The sequence below is a fragment of the Somniosus microcephalus genome, chromosome 2, assembly GCF_052327205.1.
Source record: "Somniosus microcephalus isolate GS21.2 chromosome 2, FLI_Smic_1.0, whole genome shotgun sequence".
NCBI lineage: Eukaryota > Metazoa > Chordata > Chondrichthyes > Squaliformes > Somniosidae > Somniosus > Somniosus microcephalus.
The window spans coordinates 130,175,900-130,193,957 of NC_140988.1; the positions used below are offsets into that span (position 1 = coordinate 130,175,900).

General features: G+C 45.0%; 1 protein-coding gene across 1 annotated transcript in view; it reads right to left on the minus strand.

Annotated features, from left to right (window-relative positions):
- Nucleotides 1-370: 370 nt before the first annotated feature.
- The window catches only part of arsj (arylsulfatase family, member J), a 35,570-nt gene continuing 17,882 nt past the window's right edge, over nucleotides 371-18,058 (minus strand). Inside the window, exon 2 of the mRNA XM_085962614.1 lies at nucleotides 371-3,059. Within this exon, the coding sequence (XP_085818740.1) occupies nucleotides 1,688-3,059 (1,372 nt within the window). The 3' untranslated portion in view covers nucleotides 371-1,687. The remainder of the gene's footprint in view (nucleotides 3,060-18,058) is intronic.

Genomic DNA, 18,058 nt, shown 5'->3' on the forward strand with positions numbered 1-18,058 from the left:
ACAGGCTCAATAGACCAGAGGGTCTTTACCTGTCTGTCATTGTTTGTATGTTTCCTATTTTTCGTATGTAGCACAATGATTTCATTCAGACACTCTGGATTATGATTATTATTTTGGAATTACAATTGTACAGAATGATATTTGTATGCATGTGTGATATCTGTATCTCTAAGGGGAAAACAAAAAGGGATTGCGGTGTTGTTGCATGTGGACATGGCACCAAGATGGGCTTTTAAAATCAATTCTATGATTTGAAATGCTGCTCCCAAGCAATATCAATATACAAGATGTATTCCTCATTCTTTAAAGTGCTTCCAAACTCTATACAGTTCTGCAGCTTCAATGATTGAAAATTGATTGTCAGTTCAAAAAGCACTGGCAGATTGATTTCAAACAAAGCAGGAAAGGGAATAATCTGAATGCTGACACACAAAAAAATTGATTTTCAGACAAGACTTTATCTCATACGTAACCTTGCAGGGTCAAACATTCCTTTAATACAATGAAGTTTTGCAGCTTCCATTTCCATTGGTGAATAATGGGTATGGAGGAATTATAGGGGAGATTTGAACTTTTCCTGATCGGCAGGAACAAAGTGGGGAGCAGCTAAAATGGAGTTACTCCATTTCCGGCTCTGTTCACACTGATCTGTGATTTTAACTTCACAGTTTTGGCAGCCACTGAACTCCGGCGAGAGCCTCATTAATAAATGCATATTGTGGTCCCATGAAGTACATGGCTCTTCGATGGAATTTTAACTTGCTCCTGAACGGGCTGCCCCTCCAAGTGATCCTGTCGGGACATCAGCGAGGCCCGCTGAGGTAAGCTTTAAATAAAAACTTTCCTTAGTAAGGCCTAGAGGAGCAGGGCTGCAAGGAAAGTCTGGGCTTCTGATGCCCTGGGCTCCTTCCCTCCCTAGCTGGGAGACCCTCTCAATACTTGCCAATGTAACATTGCTGCCAGCAACCTTCGGCTGATGCAGGTGGGTGATTTTTTTTTTGTCCTTCCCCATTGGCCAGCTATCGCTTTCCACCAGAAACAGCCAAGCAGTTAACTGTGGCATTCAAATGAGGCCCGGCAGTTAAAATCTGCAGTGCCTCCCACTCCCCCACGGGATTGCCATCCACTCCAGCCGGCTTCCTGCCGGGAGTTTAAATCATCCCCCTTGAAATTTTCAGAACCAGAGATAATTCATTTGCTTTGTTTCATTTATCTACTGAACACACTAATATTTTTATTTGGTGTAGAAATGCTACTAAAAATCTTATTATCATTAGGAATGTCTGTTCCTAAATTTGACCCAAATGCTAAGAAAAAATATATTTTTAAGTACACCTGAGAAGAAAGGGACATCTTGGATTTCCATTGATACGAATCTATTCATTCTTTAAAAATAAACACATATTTGCAACTGCTGCTTTAACAAGCTTTTTCACCCTGTATCTCGTTATATTTGGTGCGCTAAGTGCAGAGGGAGGCCCTGCCCTTCTGAGCAGCCCTCATTAATCTTTTACTGTTGGTCCTGTGAGGGGTACAGAGAAGCAAAAGTACCCTCTCAGATTGTACATCAATTTGTTGTTTATACATCACAAATTACTAACATTAGCACCATTTTAAAGTGTAAAGTGCCATCATAGCACTTGCTAAACTTTGTCCTTTTTTATAACTTAAATTTCTAAAGTGAACACTAACCCCAAACAGGCTTTTTGAAACGCAGTTTTGTGTTACAGATGTTACAGGCTCTGTCTCCTGCATTGTTATTAATTAGGTTATTTTCCTCTTCATCGCCATTATCCCATGGTACCCAAGCACCACCATTGAGGTTGGGGTTGCTCCTCGGGTCTTTAGGTGGGTACTTGACAGGAACAGCAGTTTTGTTATACTGAGCAAGTCTCAAAAGTAACTTCTTGACAACTTCAGGGTACTGTTGAGAAAGATCAACCCTTTCATACGGATCAGCTGTTATGTTAAAGAGCCATACTGATTTTCCTTTAGCCCATAATATTCTTTCAAGATTCCACCACTTCCCGCCAAAATTTGGGAATGTTTGAGGTGGGATCCAGTCACTGAAACCTGGATTCCCTGTCAGTAATTTCCAATCTCGAACTCGGATTGCTGCTTGGATTGCTGTGTCCCAAATTCCAAATCCATCATGAGGTGATCTGCTTTTAACACGTGTGTAAAGGGGATCAATGTTATGCAGTATATCAGTCCGTGGAGAAGGTTTACCTTCACTGATTGTCTCCCATATATCATATCCATCAAGATCCAAATTCTCCTCAAGTTCTCCCTCTGCCAGTGTCACTAGAGTAGGGTACCAGTCTGTGATGTGCATCAATCCCCGACTCACACTCCCTTTGTTTTGTATTAGAGGACTGTGCACAAAGCCAATACCACGAATTCCTCCCTCCCAGTAAGTTCCTTTCCGTCCACGAAGCGGCCAGTTGCTCCCCCCAGCCAATGGTTGCCCTCCATTATCTGAGGAGTAGATTATTACGCTATTGTTATAGTAACCGTATTTTTTTAATGCCTTTGTAATGTTATTTACTGCTTCATCCAAACACGTTACCATAGCAGCATATCTCCGCCGGCCTATATTGTCAATTGACATGTACCGGCCCAGGTACTTTTCGGGTACCTGCAGAGGTGTGTGAACAGCTTGGAAAGCAATGTACAGAAAGATTGGCTCCTTAGGATTGTGAGATGCTAAAATTTCCACTGCTTTTTGAGTATACAGGAAAGTGGAATAAGAGTGTGCCCTGTACTCCCAAGCCACATTTTCGTCCTTATGTAAGTCATAGCCACAAGTCTTAGGTCCATCGCAGATTTCATGGGTGTAATAATCACCACTGCCTGTAAGTGACCCAAAAAATGTATCAAATCCTTTTCGTGTAGGCAGACACTCCTTTTTATAAAATCCTAGATGCCACTTTCCAATCATGTGCGTTGAATAGCCAGCTTCTTGAAGTTTTTGAGGTAGTGTTACATTAGCAAGGGGTATACAGTTAGGCTGCCCAGCCCTTATAATAGAGTGCTGAAGTCCTGTGTGTATCTGGTATCTACAAAACAAAACAAAAATAATCTATCAATTAGTTTCATTGTGTAATACAATAACTTCAATTTATTTACACTAAGGGCCAGATTTGCTGTGAGCGTTGAATGATCGGCACTATGGGGTTTTGCACGGCATTTTCCTGTCAGCCAAACATCCAAACCACACAGTGCCCTCTACAGGGCATCTGGGATCTGTGTGAGCAGGGGAGGCAACTGTGTATCTCCTTAACCAATCAGATTGATTAATAAGCAGCGCAGAGTCTGAACCAGGAAATGTAAGTTAGAATAGTTAATTCAATGTCAAATCAGGTACAGAAAGTGAAATAAAGAGAGGTAAAGATTGGATTAAGAGAGAAAGATAAAAGCGAAAGAAAAAGTTACAATAAAAGTATATAATTGTTTTAAAAATTTCCAATAAGAATTAAAAGCTGAAGGAATGAGATGCCACACTTGTAAAAGTTAATTTTCAGTGCCAGAGAGGTTGTTTGGCAGTAATTAAGACTGACCACACAGTTAAAAAGGTACTTAGAATGGAATGGACAAGCCTGAACTTTCTATGGTGAGCTTAGTCCATATCTACGATGTCAGTACAGGAACTTCACGCCGTTCGATACATTTGAATAGGGAGCCAGACGGCGAGATGTCATTTTCGCATAGCTTACGAAGGAGCGGTGCATCTCGGACACCAACTTCTGGATTTTTGTGATTAATTGCTGTCGGAGTATGGTTCAAGATGCATATAGTCAAGTATCCCATCAGGCGCTGCTCCGCCTGTGCTTGCATAAGAATGGGAGCTGAGCTAACTAAGTTCAGGAGAACAGTAACTGTCTGACGAGCTAAGATAAAGATGGTGTTGCCACAATCATGTTGACTAAGCACATTCAACCCTTACTGCCAATAAACAGGACAGTTGGATAAAATAATTACAGGGTCAGAACATGTTGAGAGAAGAAGTTGCCAAATCAGGGTGACTAAATTAGCTTGCTGAAATGTGTGGAATGAGACAGCCAAAAGGAGGGCTCAGGTCACTTCGAGCTAAAGCAGCTCTTGGGCGACTGTCGGACGTCTACAGCCTACAAAGGCTAAACCTGATCACCTTGGGCCTGCGGGGAAACCAGGTTGTATATGTTCTTACTATATAACCATAATAGTTATTACGCTGTTGGCGTCTATGTAAAAAAACAATGTTCAACAACACACTCGCGCCTGAACTGTGCGAGGAATCATTTGTCTAAAGTCATAGATTCCTTACAACTGCACATGTGTGCTTGTTGTCTGATTTGCACATAAATGACACTGAGCACTGTAGCCTCACCATTATTTGCACAGCAAAATCCAGCCCATTGTGATCTGAGATGCTTAATCCAGTAAGAAACCTCCACTTGAATTGAATCTATGAGGGATTCAATTCTTCATTCCTGTTTCTTAGGATAGATATTTATAAACCATTGTGGCATTTCAGACCAGTTAGGAGTAACACAATTTTACAATTTCAGAAAATATTCTCAACGGACATAGGGAAGCCAGAAATTCATATTCTCAAGCAGGTGGTGTTCTGTTGCTTTAGCAACTCAGACCTAAATTCTCCACGTTAATAATTTTCAAGTCTAGAGCATAGGCGGAAGCTTTAAGAAAGTATTCTCAGCATGGAGGTATGCAGTTCTGTTCACAGTTATAAAATCATATGACATTTCTGTACTTGATCTGCATAAAATGGAAAGGAGCAAGATCAGGTAAACACAAATGGACTGACTGCCAAATGGATTTACAGGAAACTAATAAAGACTGCAATTTGGACTTTCATTTACTTCATATAGTTATTTTCAAAAATAAATCTGTGGTGTAGTACAGTCTTTCAAATGTTGATACTGAGGACATTAACCTCCTGCAGTCTCTAAACTCAGGCAGAATGCAACAGAGTTCTTGGAACAGTAAAAAATCTGTTCCAAGGGATGACATGAGGGATTTTCTTCATTTTACTGGCAATATTTCCTGTCTTCACCTCTGGGATTACATGTATGTGCTCAAAAGTAACAGTGGAGTCCTGCAGAGGTCAGCACTGGATGCCCTGGTATTTATGCACAAATGATACTTGGAGGGTATTTCTGGTGATATTAAATTTGTTGCTGACACCAAGCATTATGGCCAAATGATGAATATAATGAAATCTGACAGGGTTAAGCAGATGAGTGAGTGGATGGTGTTTATCCAGGCGGTGTGTCATTTCAGATGGCAACAAATAGAGTTGAAGTCCACCCCCAGATTGAAGCAAAGTGGGAGGGGTAACCCAGCCCACATTGCTGTCAAGTGGCTTCCAAGAACCAGTTATAGTGGAACTCTGGCTGGTTTTACATCCATCCCCTTTCTCAAGAAATTCTAACCTTGAAATTGTGCTGTGTGAATATTAGCTTTTGAACGTTTAATGCATATATACAAAATTATTTTGTAAATATACAGGTTAACACTTCCATTAAAATTGCAGACAAAACAATTTGATAGAAGCATACTTAGAATTTGTATGCTAATATTCACATAGCATAATTTTAATGACTATAGCCACGATTTTGACCCCCTTTGCCTTACAGGAACAGGGCCGCGGGGGGTTGAAATAGGGGCCGATTACTCCCCGTTCAAGTCAGGCTCCCGCTGGCTGATATTTTTACTCTCAGGTTTCGGGAGGTGTGTGAGGACCTCTCCGTATGCAGGTGAGGGCCTTGTAAATATTCAAAAGTCAGGATCCAATGATGTAATTTGAACCCGGACGCGAATTTAACTCCAGGCCATGCAGCGCTCGATGAGTGTTGAACCCGCCCAGGAAAACTGGCGGTGGATGGTCCCAGGGTCAGAAGAGGCCCATCAAGGTCGTTTACATTTAAAAAAAATTGCTTTCTTTATGGGTCAGGAGGAGCAAGAGTGCTTCTCTGGGCTTCAAAAAGAAGCCTTGGACCTCCCCTGCCTGGGTTTTCCCCTCCTCCCCTGACTGTGATTGCCATCCGACCCTCCCACCCCCATGACTTACCTTAGTGCCTGCAACCATTCTCTTCGGTCCCCAGTGGCAGCCCAAAATCTAGCTCCCGCCTGTCGACCTCTACATTATTGCTTCATGGTTCGGGCAGGAGTCAGTGTTCCAAAATATAAATGAGGCCCAAGAATAAAATGGCCTGTGCTTCACGTTGGCACGGCCACGCGAGCCCGTCGCTCACTTCAACCCCTGCATGCTGCACTTACGTCCCCAGTTAAAATTGGGACTTATATTTGTTGCTTAAGAATGTAGATGAATAAAACCTGAATAAAATCTAATTGAAAAGATCATAACAGACTTACACATTTGGATTAATAGTTTTAAAACATATGCTGAACTATAGAACTTCTGGCTTCTTAACAATGGAGTCTGGTGTTACTGTATTTAACCAAACTATCACTTTGTGACATTCAAGATGGTGCCAGCCTCAGCCTCTTCTGAAATAGTGCTGTCACTGAAGAATTTCAGATGTGCTATCGTCATGTAAACTCTTCAGAAACAGCATTCCTGATAACACTGCACAGGGTTGTTAAGTTATGTTTCTGCGAGAAGCAGAGATAAGACAACTACAAGCTGTTACCATAATTGTTCTCCTTCTTCATGTCCCTAATGAGATAACAATGCCCCTTTAAAGTATCCAGTTACTAGCCGTATTTATTACGTGTACAGTCAGAACACAAACTATTTGGAATCATTCTCATTCTAAACTGGAACACTTAGTAGATTGAAAAGAATGTAGTTAAATGCAAGCTGTATGAAAAGAATCAGCTGACTTTGTTCGGTGTATTTGATTCTTTCTGACATTTCTGCACATTTGAAAGCTAAAACCCATTCTACACTTTCTGGTTTAACTAATGATGCTGTAATACATGTGGAATTTTACTGGCAGTGATTCAAAATGTGTTCCCTATTATGGGCCTCAAAGAAACAGGGTAGGCAGCAAAAACTTATTTAAAAAACACCTAAATAATGATAGTCTGCAACATATTAAGATCTGAAAAGGAAATTAATGTTCCAGAGGAAACAGATCTAAATTATTACTTCTTAAAATTTTATTTGGTAATGTCTGTATGCCAGATAATAGCCAGATATAATCAAAAGAAAGAAAGTCTTGCATTTTCTGTTTTTATTTTAGATTTCCAGCATCTGCAGTATTTTGCTTTTGAGTCCACAAACTTTCATCTTTCTCAGTACCTTCTAGGAATTAGTCTTTGGTGGTATTTTTTATCTAATGGCCGTTCAGAGTTTCTATTCCATTCTTCTTTAAAAAGCTAGGTGAAATAGAAAACTAAAAACCACGGCCGCGATTTCACCACCCGAGGCAGGGCCGGGGCGGCTGGGGTCGGTGTCGCGGTCCCAGCCCGCTGCCTGCTCCAGCCCGCACTCTCCAAGCGATTTTTCGTTGATTGGGCTTGTTAAGCCTGCCCTGTGACGTTCCCAGCCAATTAATAGGAAGCAGGTCTGATGACATCATTTGATGACACGTCATCAGCAGGTTTCCTTAAAGTGGCCATGTCCAAATTGATCTTGACAGTTCTGCTGTCAGTGTTCTACAGCATTGAGGTGCTCCAAACACTGACAAGCACTGCACAAAGGTGCATGGCTGCACCCAGGCTCTCTCATGACTCCCTCCATATGCTTCTCTTCCCTTCCCATGGGCAGAAGAGACCTCCCCAGGAGATTAACACAGCCTGGTTGCACATTGCACAGGAGGGCATAAGCAAGATGTCGTCAGGAGGACCAGGCTGCAGTGGTGCAAGCCTTCCAATGATCTGAGTAGATCACGAAATGTTACTGCCAAGCCACACTCAACCTCATCCTGCTGTGCCACTCATCACATCCCCATCACTCTGCCTTCCCTACCCTACTCCTGCACATCCTTACTTACACCAACTTACCTTCTACCTTCACTCATCCCTCTCTATCTACATTATCACTTCCCCATCTCACTAGCCACCCCTCACACTCACTCTCATCCTAGTGCAATCATACCAACTAACTACACACAAGGGTAGGCACTTGGGTGTTTTATGCAATGTTCATGTAAAGTTTCTGTTAATGTGTTGTCAAACATTGAAATCTTGATTTTCAACACTTTACCTTATTGGACAGATCTGTGCTCACCTTTGGAAGTGTCTTAGTGAGTTCCAGTGAATGTTGAGACATAACTCCCCACCCCCCCCCCCCGCCTCACCACCACCCAATGGTGATGAGTGTGAAAGGAATGGCTTCGACATTGTAGGGATGCTTTATGGTGCTGGTGTGGGGTGGTGTCAACCTGGCGCATCATGTGGCAGCCAGGGTGTACAGCGTCAAGTGAAGTAAAGCAGCAATGTTGTCGGGTGCTGATGCCCTGTGTCCTGTGCAGCATCAGGTGATTGCGGGGAAGATTGGTATTGTTGTTGGTGTGCCTGGTGATGTTGGCGTTGGGGCTAATCGTGGAGGGATTCAGAGGACCAATGTGAGATTTTTTTCAAGGGCACCGATGTTGCTGGAATAGATGCAGTTCAAGTTGAGATGACAGAAGCGATCTGTCAATGGTGAGAGAGCTTGCTCCAAGGAGGTGACAGTGATAGAGAGTTTACTTCCAAATTGCATACAGCTCAAAAATGTCTTCCAAGTCCTGAAGGCTCAAGCTTCTGACATTGGAAAGTGAACAGATGTGAAATGCTAGCTTTCATATCACTTTTGCAGCTGTCACCTATTCACAGCAATGGGGAGGCATAGGGCTGGATTTTCTCAGCCCCGAGGAGGCGGGTATGGAGGCGGAACTGCCAGGAAAGTTGCAGAATTTGGGGGAGGGTGGCAAACCCACCCCCAACCCGCCTCCATGCCCTCTTGCCAGGAGACGGGAAGCTGTCCTGCCCCGGGTCCTGTCTCCTTGGAGGCGGGAAGGGATTAAAGCCTATAAACTGCCTGTTAACAGGTAGTTAACAGGCAGAAAATAGGATTATCCCCATTTTTCGTCCTGAAGTGCGGACTTCCCGACCTGGGGGTGTAGGAGATGAATAGGAGGTCTGTGGGGGTTGGACGGGTCTGAAAGTGCAATGTAGAGGTGAGTGATGGGTGCAAGTGTAGAGTGGTAAGTATGTGAGGTGAGTGTAAAGTGTTAGAAAATGTTAGCCTACCTTTGTTTCTACCTACAGCCTTCAGCCGCTGTGGAGCCAGAGTCCCCGACATCTCCATTGCAGAGATCACAGACTGGCTGTTGCATCCTCCGATCCAACAGCCAGCTGATTTCTGCAAAGTAGAAAGGTTTGATGAGTCCTGAACACAAGGGCTCATCAAACTACACAGAATGTCAGTGTTTGACAGCTGCACAGAGCTGTCAAGCGATGACATTTCTTCTTTCAAAAGTTCTTGACAGATGGCACGTCATACATTGACGTGCCCTGTCACTGACTTCCCCATAATTGGCCTGCTAAGCCTGCCGGGTGGGCTTAACAAGGTCAATCAGGGGAAAATCCCGCTGGTTGGCCAGAAGCTGATGGAGGCGGGACTGAAACCCGACAAGTGGGAGTCCCACCTCCAAAAGCTTCCCATTCAGAAAATCCAGCCCATAGAGAACCCGACCTACTTACCTGACGTGATCTCTGAACGAGGTGAACCCCGTTAAAAAAGTGGTAAAATAGAAATAGGCTGGCAAAATAGTAGTTAACAAGCATTTAACTATCTTAAATGCCTCCCCCGCCGCTTGGTGCGAGTCTGTTCTGAAATTGCAGACTCGACACTTTGGGAACTTACATGGAGGCGGATTCGGAGCGGGCTCCCAACCCACTGTCAATCATTTTGATTTTGACAGCGGATCCGCCTCTGAACCAGCCCTCTGAGCACCGGCAAAATCGCAGCCCACAAGAGGGGTCCTGTGTTATCATGGTATTCTATCGTTGATCTAAAAATAGATTCTTTGAAGATTTGTCGTTAACAGCAAACAATGCATTAATTAAAAGACAAGGCAGAATTGTTTGCAAGTGGCTTCAGCTAAAAGTGCTGAGTGGACATTCTACTCATCCTCCACCCAAGATACCCACCATCTTAGATGCCAGCGTCCAGCCAATCCGATTGACTTCATGCAACATTAATAAGTGGCTAGGTGTACTGGTTACAGTGACGGCTTTGAGTTCTGACAACATTTCTTTTTTTATTCATTCTCAGGATGTGAGCTGAGAATGAATAATGATGCTGGTAAGGCCGACGTTTATTGTCCATCCCTAATTGCCCTGGGAATGTGGTGTGGAATCGATGGAAGTGAAACTCGGGAGAGATGTAAAATGAACTGCCGATTCGCTAACACCCATTTTACATTATTGCATAAAGTCAAAATTTGTTTCTTTTTTTGGAACTGTCTCCACTAGACCCTTTAAGGACTGCTGGTTAGGCTGCTTTACTTTCAGTTCCATTGAGTGGAGCAGGCATGAGTGTGGCCATTTATTTCAAGGCCCCCTCCAAAATTGTATTGGGTGCTAAGACATTTTTTGAAATTTTCACCTCACTGCCAAAAAACAGTTTGGTAGTAAAGTGAAAATTCAGCCTCATTGTTTCATTCAGATTTACATGGGGTGGGGGGGGCGGGGGTGAATTGAATGGAGCTTTTCCAAGACGGAGGAGATGGTGAAATCCAGAGCCTGCATGACCCCAGTATGAATATTCCTGACACATCCTTTTATTGGTACCATAGTCTCCTGCAGGATGGACACAGCCGCAGCAGCTATTGAGGTAACGATGCTCAGCCTATCGATGCCATGCTCTGAAATCCACACAAGCTGGTAGTGCACTCCACATGATATGTCAATATGCTGCCAAAGGTCCCTGGTCCAATGCATTGAGTAATTGTTAGAGCATAGGTTGGAGCCCCTTAAGTCTGTATCTCTGTCCTCTTAAGCAGGGCTAGGACACAAGCTTGCCCTCCAACGAACTGTTTCCTGAACTGTCTTTTTCACCTGCACCTACTCACTTGTGCTCGGTGAACCACCCTGTTCAGACGCCTATAACTGACTATCAGTGCCACCCGGGATGCCAATTTCTGTGCTGGCCAGAAACGGTAATGGCACATCATTGGGAGGATTCTCACCTTCAGTCTGTGTGACACCAAGGCCCGATTTATCTGATTGACATAAGAAAAGAGGAGAGGGGCAAGGTTTAGCACGTTGTTGCAAGGGTAACAGTAGCAGATGAGCAGATAGAGAATGATGGTGTGGTCGACCATGTCAATGACTGCAGAGAGGTGGAGAAGGAAGAGGATGGAGTGTGCACCAAAGTCACAGTCACAGAGGATGCCATTTGTGACTTTGATTAGGACTGTTTCAGCGTTGTGTTAGGGGCAGAAACCAAATTGGAGAGATTCAAACATGGCGTTGCAGGAAAAATGGCACAGATTTGGGAGGCAACAACATATTCCAGGACATTGGAGAGGAAAAGGAGGTTGGAGATGAGGTGGTAGTTTGAAAAGACAAAAGAGTGAACCAGGATATTGTCCATCTACTTTAGATTGAAGTTTCTGAATAGCTTATTTCATCAAGCAGATACAGTCCACACCAGTGAAACGTTTTCATTGCTTCAAGATCTGGGAATAGATCACTGAATGACTACTGTTATGGTTCAGGCTTTCTTCCATCACTTTGCCCTCTATTCATGGCAGAAATGCAGTTTCTATAAGCTGGCTGAGTTTCTTATAAATAGAAACCTGTACTCTTATGTGTGCTGCGAATGGCATAGCATGCCGTGAGACTGACAATTACTCCTTAGCTACAGCATATTCCTCAAGAGAACATATGAGGTGCCCTCCAAGATCTCCTCTCTGCTCCAAGAAGTGGTAAATACCACTGTCGGACCTACATGGAGGCTAAACCTAATAGTCAGATTTATTTACAAGTGAGAGAATGACATAGAAGCAGAAAGACACAGGCCTAGAAATTAGGTTTGCCACCGCCAGGGCTTTTGCGCCCGAAATTTTGCGCCAGCGATAATTGCCGCTGCGCCCGCCAAAAATTCAGCTGCCCCGCGCCCAGACGGCTGCGGGCGCTAATGGAGGGTTTCAGCGCCTCGCTATGGGCGCTGAATGCAGGTTTGCGGCGCTAATCCCCCGCTGCGGCACCCGATGCGGTGCGGCAGGCTGGGGTACTGCAGGCCTCCTCCTTCTGTTAAGGAGGAGCTGCCTGCAGCCGACCGCTGACCGGTCGATTCGCCCGACAAATGAGCCCGGCACCTCGGAGAAGTGCCGGGCTCGCGGGCCACGCACATCAGTGCCACGGGGGGGTGGTGGAGGAGTCCGGGGAGGGAGGTGCGGGCAGGCGGCCGCCGGGAAAGCGGCCGGCCGCCGCTCCACCTTAATGCGCCGGCGCTACGTGCTGCAACATCCCGTTGAACAATCGTTGGTTGCGGCTGCCACGGGCGAGGCGGCCGCAACTGAATTTGGGCGTCCGGCCGCGTTACCACGGCAACCGGGACGCTGCGCACACCGATGACGTCATCGGTGCCGGCGCAGCGCTACTGGCTAACGCCGATGGTAGGGCCCAACGCAATTTCGATCGCGGCTATAATTCCGGCGCAAGGCCCTCTAACGCCTCTAATTGGGCGCTAACCCCACCGAATTTCTAGGCCACAGGATAGTGATGGTACAAACACTAAGAAAACAACAAAGAGAATAATTTCACTAGGGCTTAACATGTTCCTTTTGGCACATATTTGTTGCATGGTCTGATAATCTGCAAAGCTTTTGGATGAAACAAGCTCTTGTTGACTTCCTGATACAATGGTTGTATTTGGGTGGTGCAAAATTCCTGTCTACTGCATGGAGCTCAGCTGTCAATTAGACAGAACTAAAATTGAGAAGCTTCAAGCAAAAACAAGCCTTTCATTTCACCGGTCTTAACATTGAACCATTTCTCTCTCTCAAGCATGTTCCTAGTCTGTAGACTGACATACATTAGCATTTTCAAGAAAAATTGCCGAACTACCAAATTTTGACCTAATCAGTTTCTGAGTACAGGCAGGGGCACTAACAACAATGGATATTATGATGGCTGCCTCTTGTGGAAATTTTGAACATGTATGGACCATTTTCTACTTTGGCAATTTTCCCAACACAGGGACAATGGAATTATTTTTTCAGTACAGGTAGCTGTAGTCAATTTTTAAAATACATTTGTCCTGTCTTTCTGATATATATATATACCTTTTGCTAAAGGTAAAAAAACTCAGCTTTTATCACAGCTATGTCTCTCGTATTCAGTCTGACAGGATAAGTGAATGACCGCTGATAATTCCACAGTTTCTACTACCATCCTCTGTACCTTGCCAACACCCGGAACTGAACATAAAGTGCAGTTTTAAGGTAAGCATCTCAGTTTGACTGAGGCATTAGATATAACACTAAGTTAATCTAAATTGCCTGATGGGAGCCCAAATGTCAATGTCAGCCAAGACTGGGAATCAGATCCAAGTTTCCTAGTCCAATTACTCATTGTATTTTTATTCCACTTCTTAAGTCTTAAGCAACACATACAATTCCCAGGGTGAGAAATTCTACTTCCAATCCTCTGCTGAAACTGCTCCATGATCAGCTTCTGACTTGGTCAGCTATTTTTCTTGTGTCCCTGCATGACTGCTTGGCAGCCTGTGTCATATCATGGACAAGAAATCAGGAACTTGCTGTCTGAGAGGCGTGCAGCGGTGATCCTGCATCCTACCAATTCAAACAAGCTTGCAAGCAGCATCTTGCTGCATCACTGCAATGCCATGAGAGATTTTTTTTAAATCTTAAATTACTGGGAAATAATATGAATGTGTATAGTTAAAGACATTCTGTACACTTTGACTATAAATTCAGGTTTAACGGGCTATATTGTCGTGGAAAAATAATTCACTGCATAAGTCGGGGTGTACAGAATTTTGCATGAATTTAGAAGTGGGGAAAATACAGATTATTCAAAACTAGACATGGATTTAAAAATATCCTTACTTGGTCTATTAGAATTTTATCTTGCAGTACTAATTGCATAGATACAATATTGGTACTTTATAATCTCAAATCTGATGACAGAATTAACTCAGTCAGTAGATACCAATTAGAACAGCAGCCAGAAGTCACTATTCTGCAGTAAGAAGAACACTAGTCCACCAAAACTAAAACCATACCTGGCACATACAGGCGTTTGTTGAGGTTGTTTGCAAAAGGGCATCTTGCGTGTGAGGGACCACAGTTCAAAGTGTATGTATTATCAGTGGAATGGATTCATTATGCCATCAAACCTGATACACTCCTCCTCATCACTAGACGGTTCCTAAAATTTTTTTGAATTATTGTTTTCTGTTTAGTGATCCCAGTTTTTTCAGTCGTAAGATTTTGTACTATTTTTTTCCTGTGGTTTCCAATTGCACAGGAACCTCTTTATCTACGATAAAGTTTTATCAGGATATTACCCATTTACTGGACGCTGGTAAAATTTTGCCGCATGTTGCATTCTACCATGATCAGGAGAGAAAAATCTCAGCAAGCCCCCATCTCCCCCCTTCCTCATATATACTGCAAGAATACACCTTCCTGATTGTGCGTTTTGAACTGATGCATCGATAAGTGCTCAGGATTTAGCATGTTGTAGGGAATGAAGCTGGGCAGGTGGAAGGGGTATCGGTGGGAGACCATTTTGGTGGTACTGATCATAATTCAGTTAGATTTAGTGTAGTTATGGAAAAGGACAAAGATAGACCATGAGTAAAACTTCTCAATTGGGGAAAGGCCAATTTTACTAAGCTGAGATGGGATTCAGCCAAAGTGGACAGGAAACAGCTACTTGAAGGTAAATCAGTGTCAAAGCAGTGGGAGGCATTTGAGGAAGAGATAGTGAGGGTACAAAGCAAATATGTTCCCACAAAGAAAAAGGGTGGGACTCTCAAATCTAGAGCCCCCTGGATGTCAAGAGGTATACAAGGTAGGATAAGGCAGAAAAGGGAAGATTATGTCAAATATGGACAGCTAAATAGAGCCTGGAGGAGTATAGAAAGTGCAGGGGTGAAATTTAAAGGGAAATTAGGAAAGCAAAGAGAGGACATGAAAGAATATTGGCAAGGAAAATCCAAAGATATTTTATAAATACATAAAGAGTAGGGCCTATTAGAGACCAAAAGGGTAACGTGTGTGTGGGTATGGTTGTTAATTAATACTTTGCATCTGTCTTCACAAAAGAGAGGGCAATGCAGACATTGTAGTTAAGGAGGAGGAGAGTGAAATATTAGATGAGATAAATATAATGAGGGAGGAATTATTAAGGGGTTTAGCATTCTTGAAAGTAGATATAGCGCCAGGCCCAGATGGAATGTATCCCAGGCTGTTAAGAGAAGCAAGGGAAGAAATAGTGGAGGCTCTGACCTTTATTTTCTAATCCTCTCTGGCTACAGGTGTGGTGCCGGAGGACTGGAGAATTGCTAACATTGTATCGTTGTTTAAAAAGGGAGCAAGGGATTGACCAAGTAATTACAGGCCAGTTAGCCTAACCTTGGTGGTGGGGAAATTATTGGAAAAAATTCTGAAGGACAGTATAAATCATCATTTAGAAAGGCACAGATTAATCAAGGACAGTCAGTGCAAATTTGTTAAGGGCAGGTTGTGTCTGACTAATTTGAATTTTTTGAGGAGGTAACAAGGAGGGTCGATGAGGGTAGCACGTTTGATGTAGTCTACATGGATTTTATCAAGGCTTTTGACAAGATCCCACATGGCAGACAGGTCAGAAAAGTAAAAGCCCATGGGATCCAAAGGAAAGTGGCAAGTTGGGTCCAAAATTGGCTCAGTGGCAGGGAGCAAAGGGTAATGGTCGGCGGGTGTTTTTCTGACTGGAAGGCTGTTTCCAGTGGGGTTCCGCAGGGCTCAGTACTATGTTCCTTGATTTTTGTGGTATATATCAATGATTTAGACTTCAACGTAGGTGGCATGATTAAGAAGTTTGCAGATGATACAAAAATTGGCCGTGGGTTGGATAGTGAGGAAGAAAGCTGTATACTGCAGGAAGATATCAATGAGGCAGGGCATTTAGAAACATAGAAACATAGAAGATAGGAGCAGGAGTAGGCCATTCGGCCCCTCGAGCCTGATCCGCCATTCAATGCAATCATGGTTGATCATCCAAGTTCAGTACCCAGTACCTGCTTTCTCCCCATACCCCTTGATCCCTTTAGCCTTAAGTAATATATCCAACTCCTTCTTGAATATATTTAACTAGCTGGGGTGAGCCCGGCGTTGCCGAGGCTTTTTCGAGGGCATGTTGTTGTTGGAAGAGAGAGAGAGAGCGACTGGGGGGGTGGGGGGGGCGGCAGAGAGAGACTGGGGGGGGGGAACAGAGAGAGACTGGGGGGGGAACAGAGAGAGACTGGGGGGAGGGGGGAACAGAGAGAGACGGGGGGAACAGAGAGAGACTGGGGGGGAAGAGAGAGAGACTGGGGGGGGAACAGAGAGAGACTGGGGGGAGGGGGGAACAGAGAGAGACGGGGGGGAACAGAGAGAGACTGGGGGGAGGGGGGAACAGAGAGAGACGGGGGGGAACAGAGAGAGACTGGGGGGGAAGAGAGAGAGACTGGGGGGGGAACAGAGAGAGACTGGGGGGAGGGGGGAACAGAGACGGGGGGGAACAGAGAGAGACTTGGGGGGGGGACAGAGAAGCTCTCCCCCCCCCCGCGATTTCCCGAGGCTCTCCCCCCCACCGCGATTTCCCGAGGCTCTCCCCCCCCCCGCGATTTCCCGAGGCTCTCCCCCCCCCCGCGATTTCCCGAGGCTCTCCCCCCCCCGCGATTTCCCGAGGCTCTCCCCCCCCCGCGATTTCCCGAGGCTCTCCCCCCCCGCGATTTCCCGAGGCTCGCCCCCCCCCCGCGATCTCCCGAGGCTGTGTGCTGGCGTCACGGGGGCCGTGCGCATGCGTGCCGGCATCAAGGCGGCTGCGCAACTGGCGGCCTCTTCATTTTTTTTAAACTGATGCGTGCTGGCGTCACGGGGTGGCGGGCCGTGCGCATGCGTGGTTTCATGACCGCCGGCGTGCCCCGTTGCCGGGGTAACGGGGGCCGTGCGAATGCGTGCCGTTGTCAAGGCGGCCGCGCAACTGGCGGCCTCTTCTTTTTTTTTTAAACTCATCTTTCGCTGAGTAAGAGGAGATTAAATAAATAGAGAGCAGCAAAAGAGGAGGAGGGAGTAGGAGTCACTCGGTAGGCCCATGCAAGAAGGACGGTAGATGTGAATAGGAGGCAGGGCTCGGCTGCCGGTTAACTAAGTGGCCCCTCGGGTCGGACGCAGGCCTGGTCTCGAACGAGGAGCCAACTGCCCCGCCCACCGCGTGCGCATTTGCTAAACACAATGTAAAACTGAAATAAATTGTTAATTAATTCCCTAACACATAATTCAAATATTTACCTTAGTTCCTTAACACACAGAAAGTGTGGGGGAAAAAATCGTGAAAAATCAAGATGGCGGCCACTCACCTCGGTTCAGAAGGATAAGGCCCGCCCACACACGCACCGATTGGTCGACCGGTCAGGTCACCGAAGCGTAGGATTGGTCAATCGTCGAGTCACTCGACACTCAACTGTAGGATGGCACGCGCCAGGAACCCGCCGTCCGATTGGTCGACCTCGACATCACACGGTCGCTAATGAGATGCTAATGAGCGGAACGCTGAACGTTTTTCGGATACCGCGGGCGCGGTTTTTGTCCGGCCGAAACGAAAATATGCCTATGACCGGTCCGGAATGGCAAGCTTTCTTTTGAGGCGACGTGCGCGTCGGTACGCTCTGTAACTTTCAAACGTATAGAACACGGACAGACAGACAGACATCGGGACAGACAGAAGAGCCGCTTTATATATATAGATGAATTGGCCTCTACTGCCTTCTGTGGTAGAGAATTCCACAGGTTCACCACTCTCTGGGTGAAGAAATTCCTCCTCATTTCTGTCCTAGAAGGCCTACCCCTTATCCTTTATTATTTAGAAAAGTTCAAAA